Here is an 18,971-nt window from a genome sequence, read left to right as displayed (position 1 = left end):
CTTAACGTTACGCCCAATATTTATCGTTCACAATGCCCATTAGCGTATGAGTGCAAACTCATCTTTTTCATCTTCACATACGCATATGCTTTTGCAAATCATGGAAGAGTTTTGCAACCCTCGACCAACACTGAACTAAATGCTATGGATTTTTTGCATTTACTCGGGCATGTGTGTGCATGCTGTTACACTGAAAATCCCATCCACGCTTTCACACTAATGAAGCCACAGACTGCTGCATTTGCAGCATCTAGATTTTGCATTTATGGGTTGATTCATGTATACAAGTTATCCCGACTTATTACAATATCTTATTGCTTCTCTGCACATGCTAAGAAACATACGAGAACTGCAGTGCAAAGAACTCCATTGTTATCCAGCATGCACATTCTGGCAGCATTGTGATCATCTCAACGTTCAGCATGCTGGTTGTAGAGTTATGAAAGTTGCGCATAAGTATTCACCTTCTTTACCATCTACCTGTCCCGTCTTCCCTTTTTGCCTGTGTAGTGCAGCAAACCGAATGTTCACTCAGTTTGATGTCTCTTTACGCTTCTCGCTTTTCGTGTCTTGAATATACGCCAAAATACATGGCAACAAAAGGAGCATATGAATATACAAAACCTGAGAAGACTCATGCAAGTAAGCTGTGCCAACAACATTCATCAAGAAAGTTTTGCAGTCTTCAAAGTGATCCGCAGCAACAAGCAGACATCAACGTCAGACACAGACAGAGTGAAAATGCATTTATTTTTTAAAAAAGACTGGTTTGATAAAACACATCAAGGCTAAAAAAATATCACAGACACATAATACCCCAAAACACCCGTGCATATTGCTTTAAGAGTGCTGCTGCGCTATGGCTTGCACAGCATTGGTGGTATTTGGACACTGCCATGTACATTTATATTTTCAAAACTTTCTTTGTCAGTACTTGAATGCTCCATATACAGCAGCCTTTGTAATGAAGCTCTTCACCGCAGACTCCTCGAGCTTGTGGAATGCATCCGTCTGCACCACAGCAGTGAGATGGTTCATGGCAAACCGGAAGCAGAACTCTTCCAGATCCTGGAAGATGTTATGGAATGACATTGCAACTCATTTCAAAAAGTTGAACAACAGTTTTTAGAGAAACAGGCAAGACAATTATAAAAGTGGGTAACAAAATTAGAAGCTGTGAAGGGAGGTGATCAGCACACATGAACACTTGACTGAACCACCATTGGGCACCTTCTGGCCTCCCCTTCTGGGTAATGTGCTGAGTAAATGCAGAAATTGATAGCTCACTCTAATAAAGCCTACTTTCCCATTTTTACATCTAAAATATAAAATTAATAAAGACAAATGGACTTTCTCACTTTCCGAGTAAATTATTATTTGCCAGTATGAAATGCTGTTGCATAAATGAGCAAACGGAAGGTTAATCCTGGTAATATACACTTGGCCTTATTCTAGCCAGATGGCAGTGAGTGAATATTTCAAGTTGGCACGTTTGCATCCTTCGATAAAATGATACCTCGCTGCACAAACTTCGCTTTCATTCTCTTCTTTCCTTCTTCCATTTTTCTCACAACAGGAGATAGTTGTTACCACCTCAGTACAGTGTAATCCACTGCGACTGTGGTTATGTGCAAGCAATCGGTCGATAATACTGTTTTCAGTGCCACTGTAATGTGTTTTTACTGTCTCTCACAACAATGGTTTCTTCTGAACATGCAGGAGACTTACAATCCTGAAACATGTATAAGCAACTAGAATAGTCAAAGCTATATATGCATGAAGGTCTGCACACATACATTGTAGTTAAACGGGGTTATCATTTTCAAATTTTCCATGATTTTTAAAATTGCCTGCAGCAGATCACTTGCCCTTAAGCCGCATTATTCAAAGAGGCGGACAAAACTAGCACGAGAAACGTAAACATATGTTGAACTAATTAACAATTACCTAATTGAATTAATTGATTTATTGAACATATAGGAATTTATAAATAGTAGCAGGTGAGCTTGCAAGACGTATGCATTTGAATTTACAGGATGACACCAGTTTTGAGATATTTCCCAAAGTGTGGAACGAAATACATGGGTGTTCCGGTTGCTTTTTTGCTTCAATGCATAAAAGCGCATTCTGCTAAAAGAGCAAGTGGAACAACAGCGCATTTGTACAGAAAGCTTGATGACGCATATCTCCAAATTGGCATCATTCTGGAAATTCATTCCAAGTGGATATGCCTTTCAATCTCACCAGCTACAATCCGTGAATTGCAATATCTGCCATAAAGTAATAATTCAAAAGATTATTAGTGGATGTTCGTTAATTAGTTGAATATGTGTTTCAATTTCTCACACAAGTAATGTCCGCCTCTCTGAATAATCCAGCTCAAGGACTAGAATGATGTTATCTGCAACAGGCTATTTTTTAAAATTCCATGGAACTTAAAAATGATTACTGTGTATCTACACATACAAATGACACTCAAGCAGTGCCATGTGTGGACTAATGAACTTTGAAAAACGATAACTCTTTTTGACAGAGATAGGAAAGGGGTGCTTATACACCAAGAACCAAGACTATCAATTTCTGATGATTCAATTATCAGTCTAGTTAGAGTGTATATTACAGCAAAGCTGTTTATGGCTAGGGTTCCGTGCATTTTTCTTGTCCGTCAACAAATCTCTGCGAGCAAAAACTATCACCATCAGCAGCAATGGTTTGTGCCACTGTTTGCACGTTCCGTTTTCTTGCACAGCTTGCTCTGATGGTGCTCATCATGCCAGCGTTGCCATGCTGACCCCCCCCCCCCCCTTCCCTTTGCGAGGGCAATGACGGCACTGGCCCGCTGCCAGTTGGTGCGGTGATTTCGGTCTCAAATTCTTTGCATCAATATATCGCGAAATGAAAACGCGAATGTACATAATGAATGTGTAACACAAACGCGAACATATAAAAATAAATGTGTGTACATAACTTTCGTCACAGTGACCACCAATCAAGGCAATAAATGTGTTTGTACCTCTGTTCCAAATTCTGTGTCACTTCTTTGTCGTGTGCTACACCACTTCGCTGGTCATCCACCTTCACAAAGTGGAATGGTTAACAATTTTTTTGTTTGTTAGAAAAGCGCAACTCTTAAAGAGTGGACGACACCCACACATGTTGCAGTGGAATGCTAGCTGGTCTTCTCAACCATTCCTTAGATCACATTCTCCGAGCCTTCCAGTTAGGCCGCAACCTTTCTGCGCTACAAAGTGTTTGCCACAGACTGATAGTAGTTGAATTCCGCAAGAAAATGAGTCTAAGTGCTCGGTGTGTAAGCATCCCTTCTCTATCAAAAAAGAAAAGGGTTATCGTTTTTTGACGTTTATTAGTCCGTGCATTGAATCTATACCATTCGAGTGTCATTTGTGTTTGTACATATACTCACGTGGTGTTTCAACCGAATCATTTGTTAAAGTCAATGCAAGTGTTGTACCCTCCTGTGTTTTTTGCGCTTCACTTGCAGTTTACTAGCAAAGCCAAATTCCTACCCTTCTCATTAGCTTATTGGTCACCGAATTCGTCATTCAGATAAAAAAAGTTATAATTAAAATTTTGCTCAACAGTGCCAAGGTGTATTGTGCTTCATCAAAACTGCAATCATTTGAGAATATTGTGTTATGCTTTTTGTGCTGTGAACAAATTCTGTCTGAAGAAAAGTGTTAAAAAGCAGGGAAGTACAGTGACATCAAAAGGGAACAACAAGACACTCAATCGTTCTTAGCTTACCTTATGCTTGTCACTCTCATAACACATTCATATGGGCTGCAAACATCTCTTTTTTCAAAGTTAAGTAGGTAAATTTTGTAAAAATACTCATCCAGGTATGAAGGAAACATCTATTTGCAAAAAGGCACTGTCTACACAACACACAGACTTATGTTTGCCCTCTTTGGTTCTGGAGGGTACATGAAGATTGCACAGTGTCGCAGGACGCTTTTCGGAGCGCAACATCACACTTTGCTTCATATGCATAAGAAATTATCTTAGTTCAACAACAAGCGCATTCCCTCCTTGTGGCAATTAAGGCATTTGGCTACACTCACAAAAAGTCTAATAGGTCTACAAGCAGTAGTATTATATATTTTTTTTGCATTCCGCCAACTAACTACAGTAAACAATCTATAAGTATTTAAGAGCATAGTAACAGTTGCACAGCCTTCTGGTACGATTATGTTCCACATTTATGTTGCACAATTATCTGTTCTGACAGAGGCTGGGACAGGTGAAGTGCAATAAAGGAAGAATCCTGCTCCACACACAGCTTTACTGTTGGCAGTATCACAAGATATGGCTACATTTCGTCACCACAGTAATTGCAAGCAGTGGTGTCTGCCATGCCTTTCAACACCATGCTGTTTTACTTCGCTAAACAGCTTACAAACACCACCTGTGAATTTTTGTTTTTTTCGCTGCACTTTCTGCCTTTTTATCCTCTTCTTTAAGGGGTCCTGAACCACCTCTCGTACTTGGCGAAAAAACAGTCTACAGATTGCTTATGCTGGTGTGAACATCTCGGTCAAATTTTGCAGTGGTGCGCAGCGTGTGGAGCTCACAAGCTAAGCGCGAAGTCGCTTTTCTCTCAAACGTTCTTTTCAACAGAAGCCTGCTCCTCAATCTTTTCAGGCTGCTTTATTTCGTAATACATGTTGTGGGGTCTGATGTGGGATATCTCACACCGTACCCTTGGGACAAAGGAACGACAACACAGTAGTGCAAACAATCACAAGGGCATTTATTGCACCTTTCATACATCAATGCCTGCTAGCCGAGTTGCTATCCACAAAACATGCCGATGGGCGCGCGACAAATCTAGAAGTCCGACTCACCGCGTCCTCGTGAGCGAATATGTTCGCTCCATGCTGGATCCCAACGCCTGGTCGTTCGCGTGTATAGTCACGCGAATCGTGGCGCGTTCGAAGGCGGCCACGCGAGACGGTCTCGCCGAAGCATCGGTCGGCGCGCACGCGGGAGACGTCCCCCGCCGGGAAAGAGGGCCGCTGCACGTGCGGCACGGCCAACCGTCCCGCTCCCTGCCTCGAACCCAAGAGAGCGCACCTTGCCTCTCCCGCCGAGGGTAACCCCGCAGCCGCGCAACACTAGCGCCATCTCTCGGACTGCGCCTGTACCACTCGGACAGCCGCGTGTGCGGCGAAGCCGCGTGTGCGGCGAAGCCGCGCTACAGGAGACGCGCTATGCGGGAAAAACATCAAGGGAGGCGCGAGGGTCACGCATCCCCACAATGTATAGCAGATTTCTATGTGCAGCTGCTATTGGCCAATAGCTGACATTAATCAAGAAGGGCGTTTGGACCAGTGCACTTGTTCCTAGTGTTAATGTGTATATTTATTGACACAGTAACATTGAAAATCTGGTTCCGAATTTCAATAGGAATTATGTAGTTTCAGAAGACCATTGTCTGCTCATGCTTGCCCGCCCGCGTTTGAGTGAAACTTTAGCCACCCTGCTTATCGGTGTCATAGCCATGGGGCCTCGGTAATTTTGACTAGTTCTGAACACTGAACAAGTCTCAAACCATGTAACACTTAAGGTCAGACCACACGCAAGCTTGCCAACATGGGCTCACTCCTGGCTGCTCCTGGTTAGATGCCTTGGCAGACTTTGCTTTGCACGACATTGATAGTGCTTCAACATGCATAAGATACATGTGACTACTATCCACCGGTCAAGCTGTTTGCAGGACAAATCCGGTATGCACGATGTAACACTGCCAGACTGGAGCACATGAAGGCGAGCACGCACTGAAGCCCTGTTGTGCACAAAGCAAATGCTGCACATATGCACTACAGTTGCATGTAGCTGTGGTCTGCTACGTAGTGTAAATAAACGGCCACTGTGGGGTGCCGCAATGAGTCCGCTGGCTGAGCGCACTGCGGCTCACTGAGGACAACCACGTTTGGCGCGTCATAGGTGCCAAAATCGGTAGTAGTGGTGTCTACGTGAACATCCAACATCAAATTTGAACTGCGCGCCATGGTGACATTCAGCAGGCGGAGCATTATGGGTACGCTCCCTCCCACCGTAGCCTTTGCAGTGCAAGACATTGGAGGAATAGGAGCACCGCAAATGGAATCATATGTGACCTTTGATTGCCCGTAAGTCCGCTTCTGCTGAATGCATTGAAGTACTTTTGTAGTAAAGTATTTCTGAAATAGTCTATTTTAACTTCAAATGCATTTTTTTACTTCGATAAAAGGTGGTCCAGGGCACCTTTAAATGTTCTATTCATACACGTTCAAGCAAAATCTGCGGGCTGTTCAGACACATGCAGAGTGACAGCCATCATGTGAAATGCCCTTTACAACAGCTAACTAGTTTAGGACACTAAAGGAAATATTAAGTCAAGATGGATCGATAGAGTTTTCGCTAAGAAGTCTATCATTGTTTTCTGTGCACCAGTATATCACTTTGTTGTGTAGGAAATTTCTGCCGAACGTCGCGCTGCTGCTTCTGAGTTTAAATCGCCTGCACCAAAACTGTTTAGTTGACATAATATTCACCTGACCTCCCTCTATGCCACTGTTATGTCTTTTAGAAACTCTTTATTTAGCCAACTGCAGGTGTTCTGCTTGCATGAGTTGCTCTTACACTCTGCTTGAGTTCAGGATACTGGATACAGTCACTTGAGTCTCTGCAGCCGGAGTGGGCGAGGGTGGTTGCTACCCTAGCGGTTGTAAACAGAGAAAGCAATGCAGACTGCACTGGCTGGACATGGGAGCCACTCCCCGTGAACCAAATAGCTAACAGCACACATGAAAGGTATCACAGACTATAACAGGTGGTGCTATTTTCCTATTTTTGTCATTTCCTCGCTTTCAACAACTGTTTCACATTAAGAATGATGAATTCATTATTACAGAAGCCTAATCTTTTATTAGGTTATTGCAGAAGCTCAACTTGATATTTTACTTTATTGCCCCTTTAAAACATGGAGTGCTCAAAAAGCCATAAGCCTATAACAAAGCCACAGCTATAAGCCAGATATTACGAACAAGAAATCAATTACAATTGGGTCTGCATGCAGTGTTATAAGGTGCCGCCCGAACAACCTCGAGTGCTAATGCTGGAACCATGGTTTCAGTTTTAAATGCAATCACTTGGCTCAGTGAAAAGTGAGTAAAATTCTTTTGAATGTGCACATCATCCAATTTCTTACAGTGGAGGGCTTTCAAATAGTTTGGCGCCAATTTCACTAATATGCTTGGTACACAAGTGCTTTTGAATTATGCCTTCATCGCAGCGGCAGCTGCTGAAAATCAAGTACTGCTTTCAATATCGCTAACAGATAAACTATGGCACATCACGCTAGGCAACACAGAGAAAAGCATGGCACACACTGTGAACACGAAGACCCACCTTGGCTTCAAACTTTATAGCGGCTGCATAGAGCATGGCAACATTCTCAACGAGCACACCATGCATGATGATGCGTTCACAGTGTCGCTTGAGCTGTGCCTCACAGTATGAGTTGGCAAGATCCAGAAGGCCTATGGCATCCTCTGGAGGCAGGTCCACCTCATCGGTGTACAGGTACTGAAGGAAGGCTTTGTACACCACATAGGGGAATGTGGTCACATCCACCGTACTGCATACATAAACACAAAGTGGGCACAGAGGTCACAGAAAACAAACCTTAACTAGGATGCACTTGTCCAAAAACCAATTGCAAAACAATGATTAAAAAGAAAGTTGGCAGGCAATTCAACCTCCAGTTAAGTTGATGAAAGACAAAGTCTTCCTGAGCAAGTTGGGGGTGAGCTATGGGCGGAGCCATTGTGCTCCACACTTTATCACGTCACTCCTCGTGTGGGGAGAGTAGGAGAAGCATTGGAGTAAAAAAATTTATTTTACTGCGCTATGTTTAGGATTGGCCCACATTTTGATGTGTGATGACGTGTAATTAACTTCAAATAATTTACGAGGTTTACCATCTTAAATCTATGATCTGATTATGAGGCCTACTGCTATAGGGGAAAGGCGTTCTGGTTCTGGACGTAATGGTTACAATATCGGGCTTCTGTGCTGTACGTCCTCACTTCGAATATGGCCCTACAATTTTATTGATTTATTTAATAAATCGTAATTTCGCCATAACGGCAAAACAATGCCATAAAAACATGTTAGAATATTACAGAAAGGTTTAGTGGCAGTATGAATTGCAGTAAGCATAAGCTGGCTAAGTAAACATGCGTGGCATGACGTGCGCAGACACAGAAAAAACTGACCGTGAGTAGCATTATAGCTTGAACTACAGGGTCTTGTTAGCGTTGCTGCCCGCGTCGGCCTCATGTTCCTATAATGCGGCATGCTTACGGCAAGCACAACATGTATCCGCTTCGTGCTTTTAAACCAGTGTTTTGTAGGCATTGCAAGGCCTCTTGTTCCTGCAGTGCCACATCTCAGAGCCACATATATTTGTTTGTCAACAGCACAGACACGAGAGCTGCGCCACCTTTACTCGGCGCTTGTGTGCATTCATATTGCAAGAGCTATCTGAGGACTGCACCTAACTACTACAGAGGCGTATATGCTCTGCTCCGTAAGTCTTTAGCCAATGGCAAAGTGCACTATGCACGAACCAGTGCTTAAGTTCCATTCAAACAGGATCAAATCAGCCGATACAAGGTCCGCAACGGGGAAGCATACAAAACAACAAGTTCACAACAACAACACATTATTATTTATTGGTCTGGGGCCGCTAAACGGGCGTCTACTTAAAACCCCATCCCTGTGCTATTTGGCATGTTTGCGTGATGTGAGGGACACAGAGCTTTACTGCAGAAACCCCACACCAACAAGTACTACCGTGACTGTGTGTGGGAAAATGATGGCAAAAGCTGGCAGAGTCTGCATAGCTGTGTTAAAATTCGTTCCAGCAAGCAATGTTGTTCAACCTGAGGTCTTGGAATACAGCTGCCTCGTGCACCAGACAACATTAGAATATGAACATGCCTAGACATATTTTGCCACCTGGCATTGAAATTCTGACATAAAGGGAGTTGTACAATTAATTTGAGTAATGTTCTTCAGGAAACACATTAAAACTGAAGAAATCAGTATTTTTGTGTGTAATTATCGAGGCAGGCAAAAGATTGCATAGAGTGCTCATGTGATTGATATTGCAATAAAATGCACCAAGCACCTTAATGCGCTAGCTTACACGCGGGAATGCTTAAGGGTGTTCTATTCTGCCTGCCGGGGGCATGCGCCCGTGGTGAAATGGTTACAGCACCAGGCTGCTGTGCTAGAAGCCCTCTGTTCAAATCCTGCCATTGGACAATTTTATTTCTGTTTACTTTATGTATATATATATACACACACGCAGACTCATGCACACACACAGTCGAACCTCGATATATTGAACAGCGCTGTGATCACAAAATAGTTCGATATATAAAATAACGTAAAAAAATGCGTCATAAACTTCTGCAAATGAATCAATTAACCAAGGGTGCAATCTGGGGCCATTGTACGGAGCATGCGTTTGGTTGCTCGATGCGCAATTGACCTAGGCCATGCCGACTTCGTCTGCAGTGAGCGCGTGGTCAATTGCGCTACACGCAATTAGCAGAGGCCGCGCCGAATTTGTCAGCCGTGCGAGGTGGGCGCAGTCTAGGCCAATCGTGTGCGGTGCAACTGAATGTGTGCTTCGAACAAGGATCCCAGATCGCGCCCCAATTGCGCCGCAACAAATATTCACTTGCAGCTTCCCAGAAAGTATTGATTTATTTGGCTGAAAGTGATGTACCAGTGTAAACTGCTTCTTATTGGCAGCCGCGTGCTTTAACACGGAGTCCTCAACATAGTGTAAACAATCCACAGGCGATAAACCGATGCCCTCTATTGTGCCGCAGTAGCAGCGTATAAGGGCCAAAGCAGCTACAGTCTCAGTTGAAGTAAGGAACGGAGCAACATCAGCACTTGCTGGATAAACCTTGGAAGTGTTTTCGTTTGGCCGCTACTTCTGCTGCGATCTCCACGTCGCTCAATCGAAGCATTTTGAAACACTGTCAATAACCAAGTGGCGTCTACAAATTAAGACGTCTATGAGTGAGCCCAATGAGCGCATCGCATCTTTGAGGATGCAAACTGCCAGTTCTCGCGAGGCACAGAGGAGCAGTCAGTGTGGCAAATGCAATGCATTGTTGACGTTGTCGAACATCTTGAAGTGGCAGGCAATGCAAGACAAAGGCAAAAGGCAGGAAATACACAGGGCAGCGCTGAACTCACAACTAACTTTATTAGAAGCCAGTACCTCACAGATTGTCTATGTACAGCCCGCTGGTAGGAAAAAGACAAAGGTAAGAGCAAATGGGCTTTCCTGGCGTGGTTTAAGATGTCCTATCATATAGCCGAATGAATGTGGAACACTGCTCGGCCAACTCTTCCAAAACCACAAAAGAAGAACATGCCTAAAGCAAAAGTGTTGGTTCTTGGTGATGAGACTCTACCAGAAGAGCATAGAAGTACCCTTGGTCTTGGCCAAAAATTGGCCCACGAGTCAAGCCTCACCCCGCCGGAGAAGGTGACTGTGGCTAGGACAGTCACCCACCAGGGGACCGAAGAAAAAAGACCACGCTTCATAGCCGAGTGTGTGAATGTGCTGGGAAGATCAGGAGAGAGGCGCTCAAAGAATAAGACTGTAAATGGTTGAGTTGAATATGCTGCAAGTAGAAGACTTCACATTTTGACCTCTGATAAGGAAGGTTTCTTTGTTGTGGTGCCAGAGAGTATCTTCTGCAAAAAAGTGTTATATGCAATAGGAAAGAATTTCAGAGCAGTAGATCTGAAGCCTGCTAAAGTTAAGGAACACGCACTGTCGTTGCTCCACAGCCACAACCTTGAGCAGTTAGCTTCATCAGTAAAAAAGGCAAAAAGGCTTAATTTGGATATTTTCTTCGCAGCAAAGACCCATAAACCTGACATTCCATTTCGACCAATTGTCACAGAAAAGGATACGTGGCAGTGGGTTGTGTCGGTTTACTTACAAAGGCATTTGCGATCATTGGTGATCAGAGATACTTTTGTGGTAAAAAACTTGGGTGATCCCATCAGCTTCCTCATTCAATCAAATCCTGGCGATCATAATATTTTTAGCACCGATGTTCAAGACCTGTACTATAACGTACCACATGACAATCTAATGATAAGTGTTAAATGGGCTATCACCAAGGGCAATGATGAGCTCAAATTTTCTAGCAACTGTGGTGCATCTGTCGGTAGTTTTCTCGAGATTCTCTCTCTTTATTAGCTTCAACTTTTGTTGAATGGAAAGGAAATTTATACCAACAAAAATCTGGCATTTGCATTGGCTCCAAAGTTGCTCCGGTACTAACATTTTTCTAGGTAAGGTTGATAGAAGTGCACAAAGTAACCTAGATGACCAAACAATCAAAGTGCTAAGATATGTTGATAATTTTCTGGTCTTTGTGAAGTATTATAATTTTCAACAAATGGTTCATGATGTACTTCAAGTATTCCATAAATGTGGTTCTGGGTTAGATTTCACACATGAAGTGCCAGAGAAGAATCAACTACAATTTTTAGATGCAAGGCTTAAACTAACTAATAAGCATGTGTGCTGGATGCATTTCCCAAGGTCAGAAAAACCAATTTTAAATTTTAACTCCACATGTTCGAAGGTGGTAAAAACTAGCATTGCTTTTTCGGTTCTATTTTCCGCGCTTTCGAAATCGTGTTCTCACCAGACTTCTAAGAGTTCTTTAAAGCAGTTGGAGCTTTTGAGAGCGGCAGGTTTTCGGGAGGATGCTATCTGCATGACCATACAGAAGCTTGTTAAGCATGTAAAATTAGGAGCACCCACATGAATGAATAATCCAGAGCCTGCCAAGAAGAAGGAAAAAGTAGTTGTAATTCCCACACAGCCTCGGGAATGTAGCAGGCAGGTTTGATATAAAGGTTCTTTTTTCTGCCCCTAAAAAGATTATCAAAATTTGCGGTAAGCTTGATAGGAAGTTGGCCCAGGCTGCCTCCACTCATTCAGGGAAAGGCTGCACTGTTGAGCACACGTACCTGCCTATGCACTGCAGAACGAGAGTTGTTTACGAGCTTCCATTTTCCTGCAGTCACGTCTATATCGGCCAAACAGGTCGATGCTTGAACATTAAATTGTCAAAGCATAGGCGCTCACTAACGGGTAATGCCTACTCATATGTTGAGCGGCATTGCTCTGAGCATGGGTACACTCCAATCTATGAAGACACCACTACACTTTCCATGCACAGCAATCAGACTATGAAAGATTATTGAGGCCTACTATATCAGGAAAAAAAGGATTGCGTTGTGTGAGCGTGCCATCATTGAATTTGTACGACAGTGAATTTGAATTTTTGAACCGCCTCACAGTGTAGCTTTAGATTACAGGATTTTGCGTTTTTACCTGTGCAATGATAATGACGCCATCAATGGGAGAGCACATGGGTATGGGACGTAGTACATAAGTTTGTGTATGCCTTCTAATAAAGTTAGTTGCGAGTTCAACGCTGTCCTGTATGTTTCCTGCCCTTTGTCTTCATCGTATTGCACTGCCCCTTCAAGATGTTCAACCAGCACCAACTCGCCCAAACGTAGATTCTTCGACGTTGTTGAAATTGGTCGAACTAGCCATGGCTGCCGCGTGTGAACACCGCTACGTTCAAATGACGCCCTCGGTGCGGTCGATGTGTGCAGCTACATACAAAGCCTCCCTTACTAGATGCCCACCGCATCGCTCGCTTTCCCACTGTAGCGGTGGTTCCCTTGGTCCTGCATAATTTCCGTGAGGCAGCGCTCGTTGTCTTTTCAATGCCTGAACTTAAGTCCAGCAGCGGCAGCAGCCGAATACTTCCGCTGGCGGGTTGATAGCACCGATATGCTCCAGCATCTGTTAGCGAGCATTCTCGCAGGCCTCCGAGACGGTGACAGATGTCAAGGTAATCTTGGAGGCTGCAGCATGTGAACTAGGTTGCAGGCATTCACCATGAGCGGTGCTCGTTGCCTTTTCATGGAGAAGAGAAAAGGGAGAGGGCACGGGTCCTAGTTTACCAGACCGTGCGGTAGGCATCTAGTAAAGGAGTCGTTGCTACATATAGTACGCAGCAGTCGGGACTGCCAGTGACTTCAAAGGTGTTGCGGGAAAGCTCACCGCCTGTCAACAGAGCGCACGTGGTCTGGGGTGGCAGAGTTCGACACACCCATTTTACGTCCGACCCCGTTCAAAATAAAAAATTATGATTGCATGCAATTTTCTAGGCAATACAAAAGTGTTCGATATACGCAATAATTCAATATATCCGTGTTTGATATATCGAAGTATGACTGTATATATATACGGAACATCAGGGCGACCAATCGTCCCAGGTGCACATACCCAATAGTACTTACCAGCCCGAACCTTTAGGCTACACTAGCTCAGGGATCGGCCCATGGTAAGAGACTAGAAACATACTCGACACGGAAAGCTAACGTGCCAAATGAACAGGATACTACATGAGTGATAATTAAAACAATAAAAAAAGTTTAGTCAGGCTAGACTATCAAGTTACACCTCTAAGAAGATAGCAGTAACAAATTTTACTAAAAGGGGAGAGTTGGTAGGCAAAAGTAAAAGGATAACATGTGAACAAAAAATCGGACGTGATTATTTTGGCCACCTGGGTTTCTTTAACCTGCACTTAAGTCTAAGTAAATGCGCATATCTGCATTTCATTCCATCAAAATGAGGCCACTGTGGCTGGGAATAAAATCCGTGACCTCATATTCAGCAGCAGAATGCCAAAGCCACTGAAAACAATGACAAGTAAACGAGTAACTACAACATGCTTTAAATTCCATAGAAGTTCCATAAAAGGCAAGATCGCTGTATGGCAGTTTCCCTCACGACACATGTGCCACTCCATTCAAAATGCTTAAAAGCTTGAATGCAGAGTAAAAAGAAAGAAAGAAATAAGAAAACAAAGAGAGGTTGAAATGGATATCTTGACACTGTTTTCCATACTTACTCTTTTTCGTCTTCATCCCAAGGTGCTTGGAACATAGACTGAAAGTGCTCGCACCTGCAGCAAAAAGGCATGGTAACACTGCATGACTTCTAATAACTGGCATTTCATAGTTATGAACCTTATGCAAAGCTACAATGCTTCCATTAGATAACTTCAAGCCTTCTTAAGACCATGAAAATGAAAGAGAACACAAAGGTTGATGGCGCATCCCCACAGAGTGCGACACATGTGAAATCTGCGCCACTTGCATGCACGCAGACGAACATCTGTACACAACGGATGTTGCTGTGGCCATCCATGCCCACAGATGGTGTATTAAATACCCTTCACCTAGTGTACTCTCTTTAAAATATCTCTCAGTGCTGTTCTGTGTGGCTTACTGGTCTGTGCGAAATATTAGCTGCAAAAGAATTTTCTTTCAGCTAGGCACACATTGCTGTTCCATTGTATTTCAGAAGCGCAGCTATTGAGAAGTGCCAGGGCTTACGGGCAGTGGCACCTCCCTTTGGCATATGACTGCATGTGTGCACAATGAGGAAAGCTTGGAATAAATGTATATGATGATGCACCTGCGCAACTCACCTGATCTTGAGTATAGCCTTGTGAACGTGAATCACGCGTCCTTCCACGCAGATTTTGAGGTCACTGGTGCTCTGAACAGCAAAAGTAAAAAAAAAGTATGAACATAATTAGCACTATGTTTATCCATATCAGTAAGCTGCTAAAAATGACACAGATGCAAACTACTAGATTTCGTGAAGGAATTGTACAGCAGCTAATACCCATCTTAAGATGTCCAATCACTACTTTATGCTTTACTACACAGGGGCAGATCCACATGACAAATAATATGCATGCTACTATACAGAATTCGCTATTTAACAGGCAAAAATTACCTGAAGTACAGATACTGCTAGTTACTGCCACTGGTATACAATTCATGCACGCAGCACTAAACCAGGATAATGTTAAAAGCATAACCTAACACTGCAGCAGAATATGCGCAAAAGATAAGGTTCGAGTGGGTGTTGTAGCACATCGTTTTATGCAAGGTAACCTGGTACACAAAAATCTTAAGGGGTGGGAGAGTGGGGGGGAGTGCACATGCCCAGTGTGCCACCCTCCTCCTGGCGTAGTACGCCCCTAGATTCTCCATCTAGCAGAGCATAGCTGTAGGCCAGCTACTTCGATCATTTTCCACTTAGACACCAAGACTATGCCTATTACACGAGTTGTGTGGTCCTACTGCGTTTGTATTGTGGAAGGGTGGATGACTACGGATGCTTCGTAGGAAGTCTGCATTCTTACTGCAGCAAACTTACCGGGTCATTGAAGGCCATCTTGAGACTGTTGGCAACTGTGTTCGGGTTGCAAATGTCTTAAAAGCGGGAGAAAAAACGATGCAGGTAAGACAAAAGATAAGAAACCATGCACACACAAAGCGAATAGAGCCATGCAAAAATATCTGAACAATAATAACTCGCAAAGAGTGCTCAAATGGACCACAATGTCACATGGAGGCATATGGCAATACAGTTAACGTACATACCCAAGACCATTGGTTTCCAAGTGACTGTGGGGCAGGCGAAGCAGGCGAATACATCATGAATAGAGTGAAAAGGCGTTTCAGTTGGCACGGTTACAGACTGGCCCCTGCACTGGCCCCACATGTACACACGGGATGTCTGAGTCATCACAGCTGAGATATGGTTGTAATGTGATGCTGCTATCTCCACGATCCTGCAAAAGGGCAGAAAGTGAACTGGGTCAGATGGGAAGCAATTAATGTGCACGCCTAGCACAAAGAAAGGAATAATCTTTAATAATGGCAAGCACACACGAGAAGACACTGCGGAGGGCACAGAGAGATTGGTGAAAGCTTGCACAAAGTATGCCACTGGAAACATTAGCACGAAGGAATTACCAGCAATGCTACTAGCACATTGTGTGATCTGACAGAGCAGGTTTTTATTATTCTACAGGTCTACTGCAGGCAAAATTTTTATGCAGTGAATAATAGTGCAGAGTGGCCCTATGGGAACAGCAGCAACAAGCAGTGCCACTAGAATAGCCGCACCTTGTCCAAGTGATCGTGACAAAAACAATGTGCTACTGTGGTGAAATTAATCTAATTTCTACACAAAAGTGGCACATATAGCTATTGTTCAGGCTGCAAGTGAAAGCAGCGGTGATTATTTCCTGTTGCAATAAAAAAGAGGAATAAAATTCCTGGAGCCCAGTCGTGGCATGTCCTTGCATCAGGGCTTGCATGTTTAAATGATCTTGGTGCTAGTAATAATTGGGAATTTTATTGGGAGGCATGTTTCGACATGTTTGAGCTGCATGATGTTTTCTTTTTTGACTAGAGCCTGTCATTGATTACAAGGCATGCAGGCTGGTGCCAAAAACTTCACCGCACCGATTACACTGCATGCTATTCATGTTCAATCATGCACATTCAGAAAATGGTTGTCGGAATAAACATCAAATCATGGACTTAGCAACAACACAAAATGTATTCACTATGGCATACGAATTTATTAATTCCAGTAAGGAAGTGAAATAGACAGTACTAGCATAAACACTTGTAACACGCCCAAAGAAAAATATGGCTGTGGCTTAGGTAAGGTTAAGCCCAGGATGCGAAGCATACTAGCCTTTATTTTAGTTGTTGAACCACTGTTTAGCCTGGTGAACTGCTGTTGCTTGGCTATATTTGGTTCGGCTAGACGAAGAAACAACTCATGCATTACTGCTTCGCCTTCAAGAGTGTAACGCGACAGCATTCCCGTCGACCCGCCAAGGGGTGTAAGACAATGGGCTACAGGGCAGCGACTACGCGCCCCGCATTGGACGCGGTGAGCGTCGAGCAAAGCAGCGTTCGGCGCGGCAGCGAAATGTGCGCCTGAGCAAGAGACGCACGCCTTAGAAACAGCTCGTTTCTAAGGCAACACCGCATTCACTAGAGGCGCTTTTGTACCGCTTTGAAGCATCGTACTCGTGGCTCAGTGGTAGCGTCTCCGTCCCACACTCCGGAGACCCTGGTTCGATTCCCACCCAGCCCCTCTTGCAAGAGTTGAGCCAAAGCCACTTCTCCTACGTCGTGACGTCACGGTGTCACGTGGTTTCAAGGCGACACCGCCGCGCCTGAGGAGCTGGGTTGAGCTCTCGTAATATGCTTCGCATAAAAAGAAAAAAGGAGAGGGGTGGGGGGAGAGAGAAACAGTGCCTACCTTCCAATGTCAGTGGGCATCTTGAAAGGACTGACTTGATTTGCTTTGTTGCCTGTGCCTAGCTGACCATACGAGTTGGCACCCCAAGTGTAGAGGACACCTTCGTCAGAGAGGGCCATGGTGTGGGCATAACCACAAACAACCTGTATAAAACCAAACCTTTCTGTACTAAAATAAATAACCCAAATTGTGCAACACCCACAAAAGAAATTTTTCAACAGAACCAGCAGCACAAAATCGTTTTTCACTATTTACCAAAACCAGATAAATTCTAAGTATGTGGTGCTCTTTTGGTACAAATTAATGGTTGAAATGCAGCCCGAGCGACCATGAGTCAAGCAAGCAATGGTGTGCTCAGCAGCGCAGAACCACATCCATGAAGCCACCACAGAGGATTCACGAGAATTTGAATGATGCATTCAAACTGAATAATCATTAGTGAATAATGAGACATTTTCTACACGCCTAGTACACTAAGAGCTCAATCATTCGGCCCTCATTAATTCAGATAACTCTTACTAGTCCTGGTTCTGGCAGAAATGTATGCATAATTTGATGTCATTACACTCTTAATTCACATGTACTTGGCCTCACAATGGTTAATTAAAAAATTATCGGAGCGCAGTGAATGTGGAGCACCATAAATGTATGGCGCACATAAGCAAAAGCAGCACCAGCAGACAACTGAAAAGAAGCAGGTGAGCACAATGCACTGGCGGGCTAGTTGGTGCGAATCCATGAATACTTTGTTTAGCGCATAACGACACACAAAAGAAAGACGACAGGACAAGGCGCTACAGGACGACAGGACAAGACGACAGGACAAGCGCCTTGTCCTGTCGTCTTTCTTGTGTGTGTCGTTTTGCGCTAAACAAAGTATTCATGGAAGCAGGGGAGTTCACATTGCCATGGTCATCAGCGGAGACTGTATAGCAATACCAGAACGCTTCACGCCTATTTGTGCCATTATAGCCTTTATTTTTGCATTTAGCACCACACATGACACTGCACTGTCTGTGTGCCTTTAGAACTGCGTAGTCGCTAGTCGCTGCCCACCATGTTCGCACCGATAGCAACCGGGATTTTGTCCACAGCGTTTGTGGCAAATAGCAGCTTCTTTTTTAATTCTGTGCGCACATAGGCCACAGGCCTTTGAAAATGCATGATCATCATCCGCAATCACGTCGATAGTGACCTTGAGTTTGGTTTGATGCAGTGGATTGTGCGTGCAGTGTCACAAAGGTAGTGGAAGCTGTTGAGGATGAAGAGCAATTCTACTGCAGCCCACATGCCAGCATCAGGCCTGTCAGCTACATCACAATGGACGGAATTGAAAAGTAAGTTGTGAACAAAAAAACAGAGGTCTTGCACCGTGGCAGCACTGCGAAGGAAGCGCAAAGCCTTCGCCACTGCGAGCAATAATTCATCACGAGATAACAAGAATTATAGATTCCGGACTGCTTTTGTGCTAAATAGAAACAGGATCCGTTGATTCATTCAGTAAGTAAATGCATTCTGTATTAGTAAGCTTGTGTTTGTGTGTGTGTGTGTTTGATACTGTTGATAATTAGACATCAGGTTAATTAGGCCATCTCATTCGGTTCCATGAAATCTGAATTAACGAGTTTTCACTGTATTAAAATCATGAGTAATCAGGGCAGTTCAGATAGTTAACCTCTCC

The 18,971-nt window shown here is 43.8% G+C and overlaps 1 protein-coding gene across 1 annotated transcript in view; it reads right to left on the bottom strand.

Moving 5' to 3' along the window:
• Positions 1-729: 729 nt before the first annotated feature.
• Positions 730-18,971, bottom strand: part of LOC135915033 (RCC1 and BTB domain-containing protein 1-like) — a 52,547-nt gene continuing 34,305 nt past the window's right edge. Inside the window, exons 7-13 of the mRNA XM_065448003.2 lie at positions 17,291-17,433; positions 15,607-15,797; positions 15,380-15,435; positions 14,640-14,710; positions 14,058-14,111; positions 7,414-7,642; positions 730-1,068 (exon numbers count right to left, since the gene is read on the bottom strand). Of these exons, the coding sequence (XP_065304075.1) occupies positions 928-1,068; positions 7,414-7,642; positions 14,058-14,111; positions 14,640-14,710; positions 15,380-15,435; positions 15,607-15,797; positions 17,291-17,433 (885 nt within the window). The 3' untranslated portion in view covers positions 730-927. The remainder of the gene's footprint in view (positions 1,069-7,413; positions 7,643-14,057; positions 14,112-14,639; positions 14,711-15,379; positions 15,436-15,606; positions 15,798-17,290; positions 17,434-18,971) is intronic.

This window comes from Dermacentor albipictus, chromosome 1, assembly GCF_038994185.2.
Source record: "Dermacentor albipictus isolate Rhodes 1998 colony chromosome 1, USDA_Dalb.pri_finalv2, whole genome shotgun sequence".
Lineage (NCBI taxonomy): Eukaryota > Metazoa > Arthropoda > Arachnida > Ixodida > Ixodidae > Dermacentor > Dermacentor albipictus.
This window is presented reverse-complemented; position numbering and strand designations above follow the sequence as displayed.